The following is a 16,075-nucleotide window of genomic DNA, read 5'->3' on the forward strand; positions in this document are numbered from 1 at the left end:
TTGGCTGTTAGCATTAACATAGAAAGTAAAGCTATTTCATTTAATTGGTCGAGGAGCATATAAATTTTCGAATTTTCGATTCGAAGACTAATGCAGTGAGCGGATTAAGCAATAGCCTGGTTTGGATGTTGGATGTTATTCTTTAGGCAACGATATACTAAGTTACGCGTACCATAATTGGCCAATTAGTCTTAATTTTACTACTTAGTCGGATAGCCCGTTCACCCAGACGAGAGCATAGGCGCCCCTCCGCCTGTATCGGACGTACCAAAGTAGCTCCTCTACTTCCTTGAAATCGTCCCCAGCCTCGATCCACAGTGCGATTCTATCGGTTTCGACAACGGTTTTCGCGAAACTCTCACCATGCACTGTTCTCCATCCATTGTGACACTAAATAGTCGCATTAGCTTCCCAGAAAATCCTTTCTGCTGCATGGTGTTCCATGACTTTGCCCGATCTATGGCATCCTAAAGGCTTCGGTGATGCTCCCGGCAGTTCTGGAGGATCTGGCGCACAGTAAAGTTTTGGATCGGTGGTGGATATTCCTGCAACAAACTCAGTTTGGTAGCTTTCGACGAAATCTGTGGCTAGACGTACAAGTTTCCAGCAAAGAATACGTGTCAGGACATTGTAGGCGACATTTAGGACTTTGATGGCTCGGTAGATGAAGTCCAGTCCGTCACCTTTTTCGGGTGAATGGCACTCACTGCATTAGTTGTATGTAAGGATTGAGAAACTATGAGAAGCTATGAAGCTAAGCTCTTTATACTCATATTTTGTTACATAAGTCATAATGAAACAATGCGAAACCATTTCAAATGTTAGCAGAGAACTTTTAAATCACCAGAAAAAGATTGTTAACGTATTTGATTGATTGGTGTATTCTTCCTTGCGTAAGCCAAAGCTGTAGTGTCATTCTTTCGAGAGTAATTCAGTGTAAATGAGATGCCTTCGGGGGTTTTTTTCGCCACGTTGAATCGATGCCTAAATTTAACAATAAACAAGCGTTAGATTACCATTTCTTATCGTAAAAATGCTACATAAACCGAACGAGGCACGTGTACACCACGTGTAATGCCACATCAAACTTCCGGGTTGGGTGTTATGTGCGCTTAGATGTCTATGACATGCACAGTTTAACAGCTCCGTTTACTGTAGCTACACGTTCCATTAGTAGTTATTACGTTATTAAAATTTACAACCAATTTCATAACATTTCGCAACACGTTTGAAAAGGAATACTGAACGGCGGAGCATATACTTTTTTAATACTTTACATTGAAATCAACCACTTAATATGCAGCTCTCTGTGTGCGTCCAGTGATTGCGTTGTGCTAGCATGTGAACTTTCGGTGAAAAATGAAAGACCCATTGGGAGGGGCGGACGACGACACTGGTCAGCAATGTGTGTTGATACACGCTCAAATATCCGTCGACCGTTCCGATACTAGTGGTGTGTGTATGGATTGATCCATATTTTATCCGTCCCGTATCGCATAAAGTGTCCGTTTTAATTTACATAAATTGTACACTTCCCGAGAAAGCGAAAAGGGATTTAAAAAAAAAACGCTCTTAAACCAAACCCCCCAGCCACAAAACTGAAGATGGAATGATGTTTTACATCCTACGTTTCTTTATTACATACAAAAAAAAAACTGTCACAGCCGAACCATGCCTGTTGGTAGCTTTACGGCGCTTTTGTATCAGGACTCCATATTGCTTTTGAGGCGGGGGTTTGGGGAAACATCCCCATTCACATGTCCCCGCACGCATCTGATAACATTCGTGTAGTGTGGAGGTTGTAGCGATTAGAAATGTGCAGAACTGTGCTCGGCGCCACCATTATCACCACATTTCATCCAATAACAGTAAACCGTATTTACAGCTAAAATTAATACAGAAACAAGCCATTAAATATCCCGAATCTCGGGCACTGCTAGAACCGATGGGACAGTTCGTCGTCGGTTTCGTCCAGTTTTTTATGATTGGTGCCATCGCCGGGGTCGCCGCCGCTTTTGTCCCTTCCGTTGGCCATTGGATTTAACGAGCGCTGGCGTAGATGGTCGAGGAAGGCAGGATTGAGGCTCTCCTGTCGAAGGTGGATGCGAGAAAGGCGAAAGGTTATCTCTTTGTCCGCGTTCACACTATGGTGGGCAGTTGTGCAAGCACGATACCTTTCGCTTCGGTGAGAAAATATCCTTGTCCATATCGTTGAAATCTGATTCTTCCGATTGAAGGCTGTTGGTAATGGAGATGCAGCAAACGCACACCCCCCAAACACGATTAATCGTTTTATGTTATCCTACGTTAGTGCTAAACCGCCACACGACTTACCTAAGATCGTCGTAAACTCCGCCACCCTTACGGCCAAACTCGTTATCGTTAAGCACCGGGTTGGACCCTTCGATGGAGAAGATATTCGTCGTCGGTACGTTGCGCGTCGGCTTCCCGTTCAGCTCGGACGAAATCGAACCAAAGTCTGTGGCGGACAGGGCTTTGAGCTGACGGTTCAGGCTGCGAATCTTGATGAAGAACGCCACAAACAGAATCACGCACAGCACGGCAAGGGCCGCGGCCACCACAATCAGTATGATCTGCAGCGTTTCGTCGGCCTCGGTCAGCGATTCCGGTGTCGGCGGCGGAACATCCTGCAGCGTTAGGTTGCGACGGAACAGGGCGGCCTTTAATTCGGTGACGAAGGTACGGTCCGAGGAACGTTGCTGTATCTGGCTGGCCTCCACCGCCTGATTGTCCTGAATGAAATGGGTACGGACATCCGTCAGCACGGTGGTGGTGGTGCCGGAACCGTCCTGCCGGTCGCTAAGCGACTGGTCGATATCGTCTATGTTGCATTCCATACCGTACGCTGCTTTCAACGTGATGGCCAGCTAAAACGAAACGAAAAAAATCCCATCCCCCGTAACGCACGCCACAAAGGACACAAATATTTAGTTAGGATAGGTAAAAGCATAAAGGGAAACCGCTTTTTTTTTTCGTTTGCGGCGTGCTAATCTTACAAATTCTCGCACGTCCGGTTGATCAATCTCCTGGACGCTGTTCATAAACACGAATGTCACACGGTTCGATTCGGACACGATGTACACCTTCGCCTCTACCGTATCGTTGTGCGTATCGTCCTTATCGAACGCGATGATGGTGAACTGGTAGTATCCGTTCTGGTTCGGTTGTACCTTCTGCACCAGCGTCAGCTCCCCGGTGGTCGGATCCAGCTGGAAGGGCAACGCGTCCGTTGGCAGATTATCGCCAACCGCCTGTTCCGAGCCGGCCACCACCTCGTACCGGATGATTTCATCCTCGTCCGGATCTTCGGCGTACACGCGGAACAGTGACTTCTGCACGCGGTCGTTCGTGGTGATGCCGGCCGCGTAGAACCGCTGCTGGAACACCGGCGGATTATCGTTCACGTCGTTCACCTTGATCCGGACGACCAGCAGGGACGAGGACGTATCGTCCACCGTTGCCGGTGGACCGTTTTCGTTGTTGGTGGCAACGATGCGTATTTCGTGCGCCGGTATCTCTTCCCGGTCAAGCATCTCGGCCAAGCGGAGCACATTCGCTTCCGCATCGAGCGCAAACAGGTGGCTGGCGTTACCGTATTTCTCTGTATGGGGGGGACTCGGTAAGTGTGAGCGTGAGCTTTAACACCTGTAATCTGCACCCTGTAGGTACCTACCGTCGATGAAGTAGAATACGTTTGTTTGGGCACCTGGTGGCAGACCGGCATTCTTCGGATCCTCAGCGAATGGTAATTGCCGTACCTCGTCTAGACCGTCTTCATTTTCTGCCAAATTAAACAGACGTACCAGGGTGATTGGATTTTGAGGTAGGTCTTGTGATTGCTACACATTAGCTATTTCGAGCTAGTGCCCTTCCTGGACGTAACGAACTTCCTAGGTCAACTAACGACGGGCGTAAAATTGCGTAGTAAACTTATTTTTGGTACACCCTTGTTTGACTGCGAGGGGACTGTCTAGGTCTTGGGATGCTAGAGGTTCACACCCATGTTAGTCCGTGTGCCAAACGGACAAAGAACCCTACACAACTTGCACAAACTTTCTCCGTGTGCTGAAAATATCCTCAGGTTTAGCTTGTCCAAAAAAAAAAACAAGGTCCACATCACTGTCCCGGCACTAATACGATTAAGATTCAAGTCAAGGCCTAATTCAAGATTTAATCCATGAATGGGAAAAAAGCACACATTGAAGCAGTGATTTCGACTGAAACCGTAATGTCTCCATTATCCTCGACGCTCGCTCGGAATCGGCTAGCAGTCGTTAAATTTACCTGTGAAATCCGTATCGTAGCTCGTTTGCGAAAAGACCGGCTCGCCCGTCATATTGATAAAGACGATGTAGATAGCCGTTTCCGACTGCTTGTCGCCCCCATCACGCGCAATCACGGTAATCTGCGGGGAATAGAATTGTGTCAATAATTACAATCATCCGGGCAGGCGAATGACGACCAATCGCTAAGACGTACGCTGTAATTTTTCGGAAATGGTTCCACCGCCTGATCGTTCTCCAACACCAGCCGGCCCATTTTCTCGTCCAGCTTCTCCACCCGGAACAGCTCGTGGTCTTGCTCGTTATCTGGTACATCAAGGCGCGTAAAAGCAGCAGTTCATTAACGTGTCCACCACAAGCTTGCGTCGGTAGTTCGAGCCGCGGCTTACTCACCATTGGTGCTGCGAAGGGAGAACGTAACGTGTCCGTATATGCCTCCATCATCATCAACGGCGACAAAGTTCGGCAAAGTGGATCCATTCGTATCGACCAGGGCCGTTCCATTTTTTAACGATTCATATCTTTACGGGGCGGGAAAAAAAGGAACAAAAAATAAAAGGAACCACATTACCGGTTGCAGTGTGTCGTCCCCAAAAAGCCAGCTTACTTCAGTCGGAACTGTGCGTTGCGTGTGGGGTAGGTAATGGTGGGGCTGTTGTAATTAAACGGCATAACCACCAGTTCGTAATCACGTGTTTTGCAGTTATTTTCCGCCGGTTCGGGCAGTTCAATAATCGGATTGTACTCGCTACCTCTATCGCAAGCCTGCAGAATGAGAATGGGGTTTTTTTTTGTGTAAAAGAAGGATTTAATCCTCCTTTGCTACATTTATCATCATCAAAGCGCAACCGAACGCTCACCTCAACCTTCAGTGTCCATGTTCCGTGGAAGCCTTTTAAATCTTGTGCCACTTTTAGCGACGCACTGTACTCGTCCACGCGGTCCAGGAAGAATAATTCGTTATCGCGCGCTGAAATTGTAAAGCATATCTTCATGTTGTACCATGAAATGTTTTATGAACAGCATAACTCCTACCCGGTGAAATCTCTCGTACGTAGTAGTTGATCTTTGCGTTTGGCGTTTTCCTGTCATCCAAATCGATTGCAGTAAAATTCACCTTTATGATGTGTCCCTGTTTGGAGTCCTCCGACACTTGCAGCTCTTCAGCCGGTAGCTCCGGCAGTTCCGGAAAGTGATCGTTGATATCGAGCAGCATGACATTGATGTTGGTGGATACACGGTTTTGAACTGCATTGGTATAAAGGTGTTGTGGGTTAGCGTTCGATGAGTCTGATAGAGGATTCATGATTCTAAATGTATTTGACCGAACGAATGACTTTAATTTTCTCTTTTTTGAGATGCGATCTCTGAACTTCTTTCTGAAGATGTGATCCCGACTGATATGTTAAATGATGTCTCATGGAATTGCATCATTACTGAGCAACGGTGTAGAAACATATTTAGTTGAGTGTTCCTTTTCAAACTTTCAAGCAATAAAATATATCGCTTAAGTAAGCTTTTGGCATATTCATTTCATTCCTCTTCCTTTCCATATCCACCAACTCCACTTAACTGCACTCATTAGATTGCTTATTCGACTTGCTGCAGTTTATTCTGTGCGTAAACTCATTTGTTCTTCATATCTACTTAACTAGATCACTTTGGGATTCTTCTATACTGCGTACTTCATAATAGCTCAGTATATTTCGTTGGGCCTTAGTATCGGCATGTTTGGGGGGTTCACACCTTTGGGTAAGACTGTGAGCATCGTGGCTTCGTATCACTCCAGGAATAGTGAATAGTGACACGAAAGAAGATCAGGCCAGATCAGATCGTAGGGCACTTGTGTTATTTCTACAGAGGAAACAGATACATCTGTGGATATTCCTAGACGTAGATCTTCCTGTTTACTCTTTCGATAGTAAAGAACTAATGAACGTGTACTACTTTGTTTGAGCAAATGCGCAGATCGCATGCCAACTCATGTACTTCTTGATAATCTTTGCAGGAAACTGTTACTTTCATTCCTCCAGGATTCCTCAAATTTGTCTTTGAAGGTGAAGAACTGCAGGCTCGGATTAAAGATAAGACAATGAGGTTTCGTCAACATCTGGCGCTGAGTCTATTTGCCACACACAGTTTGCACATATTTTTTTCGTAATGTTATTAGTAACTTGCTGATATTTTTTTTCCAATTTTCAAAAGTTCAAACTGTTCAGAATATTGTTTACCACCAGGACCACCAAATATCATTGAATTTACGCAACTTTTGCGAGGCGATCGAAGATTCTAATGACTCTTCAATAAAAATGAAGCACAAAACATCCACGGTCACTTCGCACTGTGTACTTACTGCCAAATCCGCCCGCATTATCCACCATCACGATGTTGATCATAACACTCTCCAGTCCGCCATCCCGATCGAGCAGATCGTTGTTTTCCTTCACATACACCCGTCCGGTACCGTCGACCTCAAAGTATCGCTGCAGCTGTGGGAAATCCCGATAGTTGATCTCGTACGCTACAGTGTGGTACGGTACATCGCGATCTTGATCTTTTCCCGCCACCTGCACGATATCTGTGTTGGAGGGTATTTTTTCGAACTTGTACACCCGACCATCGTCCGGGAAGGGATCGTGGTACGGTTGCTTGTTGTTGGTGTCCATCAGGACGATCGTGAAGATGTGCCAGGTGGCCCATTTCCAGTCCGATACGGTAATGTTCTGACGCACCACATCGGTGGGGGGTGTGTCGCAGTCGATGGATTGGCTCGTCTTAACCCTTATGATGCCGTTCTGATCGATATCCATCCAATCCGTATGGGCGGGATCTATTGGTCTGTTGGTGGGTAAGGTGAAGTGTGTAGAGGATTATTCTTTTGGCACTGATTTTTCGCTTCGTTACTTACTCCATTGTGAATGTCATCTCGTTGTTGCCCGGTCCGTCGATGTCGTACGCTATAATGTTACCGATCGTTACACCGGCATCGGACTGTTCCCGCACCGATCGTTCGACCTTCATCGTGTCTTCATCAAAGAAGGGTGGATTATCATTTTCATCATCTATCTGGATCGCCACCACCATCTCTACCGTGTTGGGCATAATTGTTTGATTTCGGTCGACCAAACGAATCGACAGGAAGAGCGTATCGTACATTTCGTAATCTACTTCCAGCCCAAACGCAGGATTCACCCTAATGGTACCAATCGTTCTTTGGCGACTCTCCTTAACCTCGTGTATGTAGAAACAGCTAAAATATCACCAAGAACACCATTATGCAAGAGTCCTGCTAGCGAAAGGATATAAATCATTACTTTTCGTATGTTTCGGCCTTGGCACGAACTCCACTCTTCGTCCCATAGCTGTTGCTCCAGTCGATGCTAAATTCCAGCTCCGCTTCCGTATCTGGATCGGTACCGATGATCTGTGCCACTTCTTCCTCTCCAATGATGACCTCACTTTCTGCGACTGAGTTCTCCAGGATGTGCATCGTACCTCGGGGCTAACAGTGGCAAGATGAAAAACTCCACCATTACGCAAAGATCGCTCGGGACACATCGCTCGTCAGGTCGACTTACCAAGCTAATCTGTGGCGGTTTGTTGTTCACGTCGATTACGGTGATCGTCAGTTGCGAAAAGATCTGATGGATGGGTTCATTCTTTTCCGTGCGCAGCGTATCTTCACCCTGCAGCTGTACGATCACCTCCTCCGCGATGTCGTAATCGAAAATGTCTGCTTGTTTGGTTTTTATTTCAAACCGATACAACGGATCACCGGACGCTGGATCGGTACTGGCCGGTAGTTGAACTATTTCCAAACTTTCGGACAAACGTCCCAGAACGGTCAGCTTGATGCTGTCGTCAATGTCACGATCGGTAATGGTGACCGTCGCTAACAGTGTCCCGGCACCGACCGTTTCTAGCACGCTTGTCTGATAATTGTCCTGGCCAAACTTTGGCACCTCATCGTTCCAATTCCGGAGCCGTATCGTAATCGTTTGTGTGTTCTGGTGCGTCTCGTCGATCGGTTCCTGTGCGGTAACGTGCAGCAGAAACGTCTGCCGTTCGGGCAGCTCGTAATCGAGCAGCGCAGCGTTGATGATGTTGATTGTGAACGACACCAGCTGGTAGCCACTCTCCGGGATGATCGTGAACGTGCTCGTCGCTTGCTGTACGCCGCTCACCGTTTCCGTCAAGCGTACATCGTACCGGGCGTGTTCGCCCAAATCACGATCGTTGATCGTAAACTGCTCAAACTTTAGCTCCATGACGGTGTTTTCCCAAAATTCCAACTCAACCGGATGCATTGTTATTTCCGGAAAGTTATCATTTTTGTCATTCAAAATGATGGCCCCCTCGCTGGATGTGCTCAAGAGCTTGTTGTGGCATTTGTAGGCTTCAATCTGGTTGGAAGAAGATTGCAGAAGACGAAGAAACATTAGACAGTAAGACATTGCGTTCACCAGTTTGCTACACGTACCGTAAATATGTACAGTTCGTTCTGTTCCTCGTCGCGATCGATGGGATGTACCGTGAGCCAACCGTCCGTTTGTCCAATTTCGAAATATTTTTGATCTACACAATACAAAGCAATAAGTGGAGGTGAGAACATCGCTCGTAGCTGTAGCTGAATATGCTTACATTTCGGCTCAGCAGTCGTCAGTTCGTAGCAGATCGGTTTGTTTAGCCCGGTGTCTCTGTCGATGGCGACCACGCGCGTTTCAAACTTTTCCTTTTCCATGATGCGTTCGCTCGTAAACGGACGACTGAAAATGGGTGGCCGGCTATCAACGTTGCGCACCTGTACGATGGTACTCATGCTGAACGCGTGTGTCCTGTCCAGATCGTACACGGTGGTGATAAAGTTGTAGATAGCTTTCTCGGTGTAGTCTAACGCTTTTACGACTCTGCAATGTTAACAGATTTAGCTATTTAATCATCACCTTGCTGTAATTAAAAACGTTTGTGGTAGTGATGGGTAGGATTACTGTTCCACTTCCGGTAGGATTACTTTAAACGAAATGGAACGAACTCAGCAGATTCGGAATGAAATTCTCATCGCGCGTTTTTGCGGTTTACAGCAAGAGTAATTAAATGATGGAGAATGCAAAACAGAGTGCAAGTATACATCAAAGAAGTTATTTTGTGCTAAACATTACATTCGTTACGTATTTGAAGGCATTATTATTTTCCCGTTTTAATTTCAGCGGATTAGGGGTAGGGGTTTTGGTTGGTCGGTTTAATGTGCAACATGATCAACGTCCGCCTAATTACCCAACAAGCTAATTACATTGCATGAGTTAACAAATTAAACTCGAACTAATGTTATTGGATGGATGGAACAGATATTGTTGTAATTAAAATATGAAAAGCAGTAACATGACATCGATTTTATAGAAAAAATCATCGTAATTGGCACGTAGGTTGTTACAAAGCTCACATCAAAGCCAATATGACGGTCATGCTCAAAGGTGCTGATTAGAAATCTGATGCAAGTGAAGCCAAATTTATCAGAAAAATCCAGAAAATCGGACGGAATGGAGATAGTACATTCGAAAAGTAGCTTTTATTTCAGCCACGATCATGAAGGACTATTGGGCGGGGATTTTTAAACTGTTTTTTTTTAGCCAAATGTTTCCTAAGCATTGGCAGATAAGAACGATGATGTAGACTTTTTAAGTTTATCTAATTTATTCCACTATATAGTTGAAAACTGCAAAGAGAGCACAAAAGGGAGCTACCAATTAAAAAAAATAATCTTAACACCATGTTGTACCACCATGTTGTCTGAGCAAATCTTTTGTTAGTAACTCATCCATGAAAGGAGATTTAATATTCACAAAGCAAAACTCGCACTCGTTACAATTAATTGTAACCCTTTTTCCACCAGCACATGTATTTCATTGGGAGAAATAGGGCGTTGAACATTGGGTTGTATGCCTATGAAGGTGTAAATCCTGGAGACTAGATGGAACACGGCTTTTTTTTCAATTCTTTACTGTGTACTTTTGTGGAGCTTCTTCGTATTGGTTTCCTCATTCTGTCTAGGTCCTAGAAATGCATTTTCCCTTAGTTCCCTTGATTAATCCTCGCTCGACTAGTCATACAATAGTGCCACCGTAACAAGCTCTCCATTGGGGGCTCGTGAGGATTCAAAAATATGAAGAAAATATGACTGTAAACTGTACAAAAGGCAACGAACGCAATCATATTCAACACTGTAAAAGGAAACCGTAGAAATCGTGAAGAGCAAAGGATGTATACAAACAAAGAACGCATAGTGAATGACAAGTAAACAGGAGCCAACGTCTTACATTTGGCTTTTACAATGTACCCCATATATCTTCCAACCCTGGCCTGACCGTTCTAACGAAACAAAAATAATAATCTTCCAACCCTTATTTTCCGGTACCAATGCTACAGCATGACTGCTCATCCTGAGCCACGTATTGGCGATGTTTAAGTAAACAGAACATTAAGATGAATGAATTGAGTCAGGTAGCTGTTGGAAAGCCGCTACCATATAACAGTTATAATTTTAAATTGGAGTTGGTATCGAGAGAGAGGCCGACGATTATGTAAAACACGGGAAGGGATATACTAAGGATTGAAGGAAAGTAAGTCTGGACTAGCGGACTTCTAGAGAGTCCAATTCAAACAGCTGACAACTGAACTCGTACCGCGGCAGAAGGAAGGACAGTGTACCGATGGATTAACCTACAGCAAGCCTGGTGAATGATCGCTGCTCCGATCGATATCAGTCTTTGCTAAAGTTGATCAGACAACAGAACAATTCTTCAGAATGTGACCAGCGATCAGTACAAGGTTTTCAAGCAATCGGTATCCGAAAAGCCACGAGCAATCAAATCCAGGGTTCTAATCACGGAGTACATTTGAGAAATGAGGGTGAGAGCGTTGAAGTCTTTAATGACTGAGGGTAGCATAAGGGAGTTGAGAGCACACGGAATGGAGTAACGATCTAGGGTACTTTGCCGAGATTCGCAATCTTGACGAGAACATACAGATATTTAAATGTTGTGCATGGTATTTGAGAGTTCATTAACAATTAGACACGATACGAATGATAAATGGGTAACACCTAATCGGGAATGTTTATCAAGGTATGTAAAGTATGAGGGACGGGATCGAAGAACGATTCAAATCCGCATAAATAGCTAGGACTTAATATACGGATTCTAAATTGGAAGTGGTAAAGGAAGCAAATTAATCCATTCCGATACCGAAGTCGAGAACCTCTTAAAATCGAATACGATTAAACAGCTGTCGATAATATTTAGTATCTTTTGTTAGAAACGCTTTGTTGTAATGATAAAGTAACTTAGATCTTGCCAGCAAAGGTAGTCGGCACTCACCTCAAATAGTACAGCTTGTTGTAGTTTGGCTGGGGATGCGTTCTAGCTGCCGGCAGGTAATTAAAATGCTCCCCAGCACCGGCCGCATCTTCGATCTCGAACGACAGCTCGTTCGTGCTCGAATTGCCAATGCCGTTCACCTGAAACCCATCCGCATGGTACACGTTGAACAAGCAGTCGGAATCAAAGTCACTGCGCAGCTCCTCGATTTCACAATTGCCCTCCGCCGTCATTATGGGCGCATTGTCAAGTATGTTGACCAGCGTCACCGAAATGATGTACGGTATGGCGGGGTTTTCCACCACCAGCAAGATGATGTTGCTGCGTATGTCCACCTCGTAGTCCTGGCGACGATTGATGTAGATGCACCAGCGACCATCGTTGGCACGCTTCAGCTCCACCTCGAGGTTGGATGGGGCCGTCCTTATGCTCGGTTCCGGTGGTCCTGCAGCAAAAAGTGGCACGTTGCGTTTGAGCCACACCATCTCGGGCACCGCACGGGGGACGATCCATCTTACTCACCTTGGTAGTTTAAACACAGCAGTACGAACGGTGCTTGCATCTCTTCCACCATCCACACATCTTGCTGCAGCAGCGCTTCGTCAAACGCGGCGAGTGAAATGTTTTCCGTATTTTCGCTCACAAACTTCGGTTCACCCCACTGCTGGCAGTGTACTACAGCGATGGGTAGTAGCGCCAGCACGGCCCATAACAGTGCCGAGTACTGCAAACAAAACAAAAAAAACATGGTCGGCAGACGTCATTAGTGTGTGGCAGTTAAATTACGCACGCACGGACACGACACACTTGTAATCGTATTTGTACGGGCACACCGATTGATAATGCCGCGGGTTTTTTTTTGTTGTTGGTGGGATGCGAACGACATGCTGTCCGAGTCATGTTTACTTCCTGTATCTTTCGGAAGCCCATTCTTGCCACCTGTGCGATGCCGCTGATGACGGTTTTCATCAATCACAGTGTGAGTGACACATGACATGGCAAACTTGTGAGACATTTCAAACCCCCCCCCCCCGAAGAGACACATTGTCGAACAATTGTGGTAACGCATACCCTCTCAATCATAGATGGCCTAGACCGAGAAGTACCCATCAATGAATTCGCCAGCTTGTTTGAATTCGCAAAAGCGGCGTCAGTGTGAGGTTGTGGTCAATCCGACCCGTGTGCCCTATCTCGTTGCATTTGATAATACGGCAAAGGCGGAAGCGTACAGCCGTAAAGATTGTTGTCTATTGCTGGTATTTTGTTGATTAAGAAAAGTAACCGCGCAACAATACCGAGGTGGCCGATACCGTGAAGTGCCACTAGAGTGGTGGTGATTAGTCACCCGGATCTAGCGGAGGGACGTTATCGACCATAACCTAATTGTTTTACTCTCAAACGAAAAGATTTTCACCCAGAATTTCACCACAAATGAGCAATTTTAAACAGTTGATGGCAAACCACAATTAAAGGTGTTTTTTTTCTGTATGCTTTTAAGGCACAGCCACTGATCACTATGGGAATTTTCCATTACACTAATAACGCTTGCAGAAATTACCATGGCGGAATATCTAGCATCACATTTCATTGCTCTGATTCACACACTGCGCACGTTTACCGTACACATGCAAACAAATTCGCTTGTTCTAACTATGAAACACTCTGACACTCTGGCCTTTACTGAAAAATGGCCAATACTTTCCCTACCAACGGGTACGGTCGACGGGTGGTAGGTATTTGCTCACAATTAATCATGCGCCTGCAGCAGACAGGCTTCAACTGCTGACTCGAATGGCCTGCCCGATTGTCATCGATTGCTCCTCACCGAACGGGGCATCGTAGTCGACGGCCAGATATCATCCGCTATCGGTGATAAGAAACGTCGATTGCTTTTCACTATTAAAAACAGCCTCCCCCCGCCTTTGATAAGATAACGATGATGGTCGTCGAATACACGCTACCCGTTTGATACAGGTAGGTTAAACATTAAAGGGAAAGCGAAACAAAAAGAGAGATAGAGAGGGAGAGAGGGAGTGGAAGAAGCAGAGATTGTATATTATGCATTCAAAAACTCTAGGTTGGTTGGTGTCTATTGCCCCACTCTATTCGTCGGTTCGTTAGGAAATTATGTTACCCGTAGAAAGATGCATTTGGTGTGATTGACATTTTGAAATCAAAGCAACCCTATCTCCCTTTTGTTGTTTTTTTTTTAGCTACAAACACAGTGGCATCAGTACTTAGAAAACTTGCAACACTGTGTATCGGCATTGGTTGGTGGTGGAATGCGTAAAATTGCGTTCCGGAATTGAAGTGAATGCTGTTAGGTTAAAGCAGGCTTTTGTCGCTACCGTGAAAGTAGGTCACGAATAGAAGAAGAATGATCAAGGACGATTTTTAGCGTGTTTTTTTTCTCTGCAATTTCGAGGGCAACTTGTTTTCATTTGTCAATTTTGGACAAATGACGTGTGGACGTAATTTTTATTTTATTTAATTTATTTTTTTTTCTTATTTAAAAAGAACGACCAGGCAGTATTGCTTACAACTAAAAGTAACTTAATCTTGTATAAAATACACATTCATTTGAAGACATTTCTTTCTGGTCACCTTATATCGGATGTACTTAATTTAAAATGTTATGCGTTTAAATTGTTACAGGTATATTTTCGTTTAAAACAATTTGAATGAGGTTAACTTATTGAATGAACAATTAATTAAATTTACTGATCAGACGTTTCATTATACTTGTTTGGAAATTATGGTATTTATGCCCTTGGTTTATTTTTTTTTGTATGTTGAACATCAATATTAATCAAATAATTCGTATTAAAAGATAATCATTCTAGAAATGTGATTCACAATTCAGTTGCTTAATTATGTTTTTAAATTAAAATACAGTATTATCGTCGTGACATGATTGGTTTTACGTAAACATTTTTTTATGCTTAACATGGTACATGGACACTTTTTCCAAGATTTTGATGAAACCCTCTTAACAGAGGAAGATTCTCAGAAGGATGTTTTTTGACCCGTTTGAGTGGAAGGACAAATGGGAAGCCGTAGTATATTCCTTGTTATACTGATACGTTGTCGTTGTCATGGTGTTATATTACATGTGTTATTACAATAATAGAGTGTAACCTATTTTTCATCACCATCATAATCACTATATATTACTAAAGCAAAAGCAGATATGACTGGCCAGAATAGACTGACAACTCCTATCTAAACATCAACAGTCAACAACCAGGCGCCTCCATGAGCGTGAAAATATTGTTGAGTTTTGTTTAACAAATGTTTCTGACTTTCTCTTCTGAAGATCATAAAGAAATAAGTCAAAGGCTAAAGTGCCTTTTAAATCTTCCTCTCACTCAATACTGACTAAAGTTTCAAAAACAAAAAAACAAAAAAGTTTTCTTTCATTTGTGACATCCCATGGCTCAACGCTGGTTTCTTTTCTCTGTTAAGATGCATTTGTCCCACCGAACACTTTCTGGCAAACCAAGTAAACTTCAGGACATAAACAGACATTGAGTGGTTGTTCGTTACGTCCAACAACGCTATAGCAGTGGTTTTAAAAGAGTGCTTTAATGCTTCCTAGTTTGTCCAGCGTCACTATAAGTGGAACTCATTATCTTATTAAACCACCCAACACGATCCTTTGCATGCTAGCTCCTTTTGCCACGGATTGATTTGCGTTGAGTAGAACGTTAAAGTGGAAAAGTTTTCGCAACCGTCACATAACACCTCACTCGTCGGTTGGTTCGTCGCAAGTGGCTTCATTCCCATGGGGGAACACGCATTTTAATTTCGATTCTTGTCCTAAAATTCTCGTTAGATGGCATGAAATAATGAATGAATTTGGCCATCCCGACAGTTAAACTCAATTAATCTCAAGCATTCAAATAATTGAATTACCCTTTGTGCATTGTGAGCTCGTCGACGCGTTAGTGACACTTGACGTTCACATCCGCCCGTACATGTGACGGATGGGAGGAGAATCAGAGCAGCGCCGTCGTTTTTCCATCTTCGATCGCCTGAAAGGGTGGTTAGGGGGAGAATTTGGCTGCATCATTCTTTCACACCGATGGAACATCCTTGGGGACCGGGCCGGGCATGCGGTATGCCAGAAGAAATGCCTTTGTGCGGGGCGAGTCCAATGGCGGGTGGGTTCTCTTGCGTACATTCCAATTAGCCCCTTCTCAAGAATCCCGGAACCGAAAAGTCCTGGCACTTCAGGCAATAAGACACAAGCCTGACAGAAGTTTCGCTCAAGATCGGTCGGTGGGAGTTGTTGAGTTTAATTTCCACCCGAGACAGCAAAGCCAGCCCACTTGAGGTTCTAGGCAATGTTGAAGAATCTGCCTAGCTCACCGTTCGGAATGGGCGTTGATTTTTTTT

At 44.5% G+C, this 16,075-nt stretch overlaps 1 protein-coding gene across 1 annotated transcript; it reads right to left on the minus strand.

Annotated features, from left to right (window-relative positions):
• Nucleotides 1-1,666: 1,666 nt before the first annotated feature.
• Nucleotides 1,667-13,354, minus strand: LOC128299155 (cadherin-23-like). The gene is made up of 20 exons (XM_053035026.1): nt 13,236-13,354; nt 12,200-12,401; nt 11,678-12,122; nt 8,946-9,211; nt 8,785-8,879; nt 7,883-8,707; nt 7,619-7,806; nt 7,213-7,554; nt 6,658-7,142; nt 5,340-5,552; nt 5,165-5,274; nt 4,912-5,069; nt 4,698-4,825; nt 4,501-4,610; nt 4,306-4,426; nt 3,695-3,802; nt 3,018-3,622; nt 2,335-2,888; nt 2,175-2,238; nt 1,667-2,089 (listed from the first exon to the last, which is right to left on the minus strand). Exons 1-20 carry the CDS (start codon nt 13,263-13,265, stop codon nt 1,937-1,939), a joined length of 5,202 nt encoding a protein of 1,733 aa, XP_052890986.1. The 5' UTR covers nt 13,266-13,354; the 3' UTR covers nt 1,667-1,936.
• Nucleotides 13,355-16,075: the final 2,721 nt, after the last annotated feature.

Source organism: Anopheles moucheti, chromosome 2 (genome assembly GCF_943734755.1).
Source record: "Anopheles moucheti chromosome 2, idAnoMoucSN_F20_07, whole genome shotgun sequence".
Classification (NCBI taxonomy): Eukaryota; Metazoa; Arthropoda; class Insecta; order Diptera; family Culicidae; genus Anopheles; species Anopheles moucheti.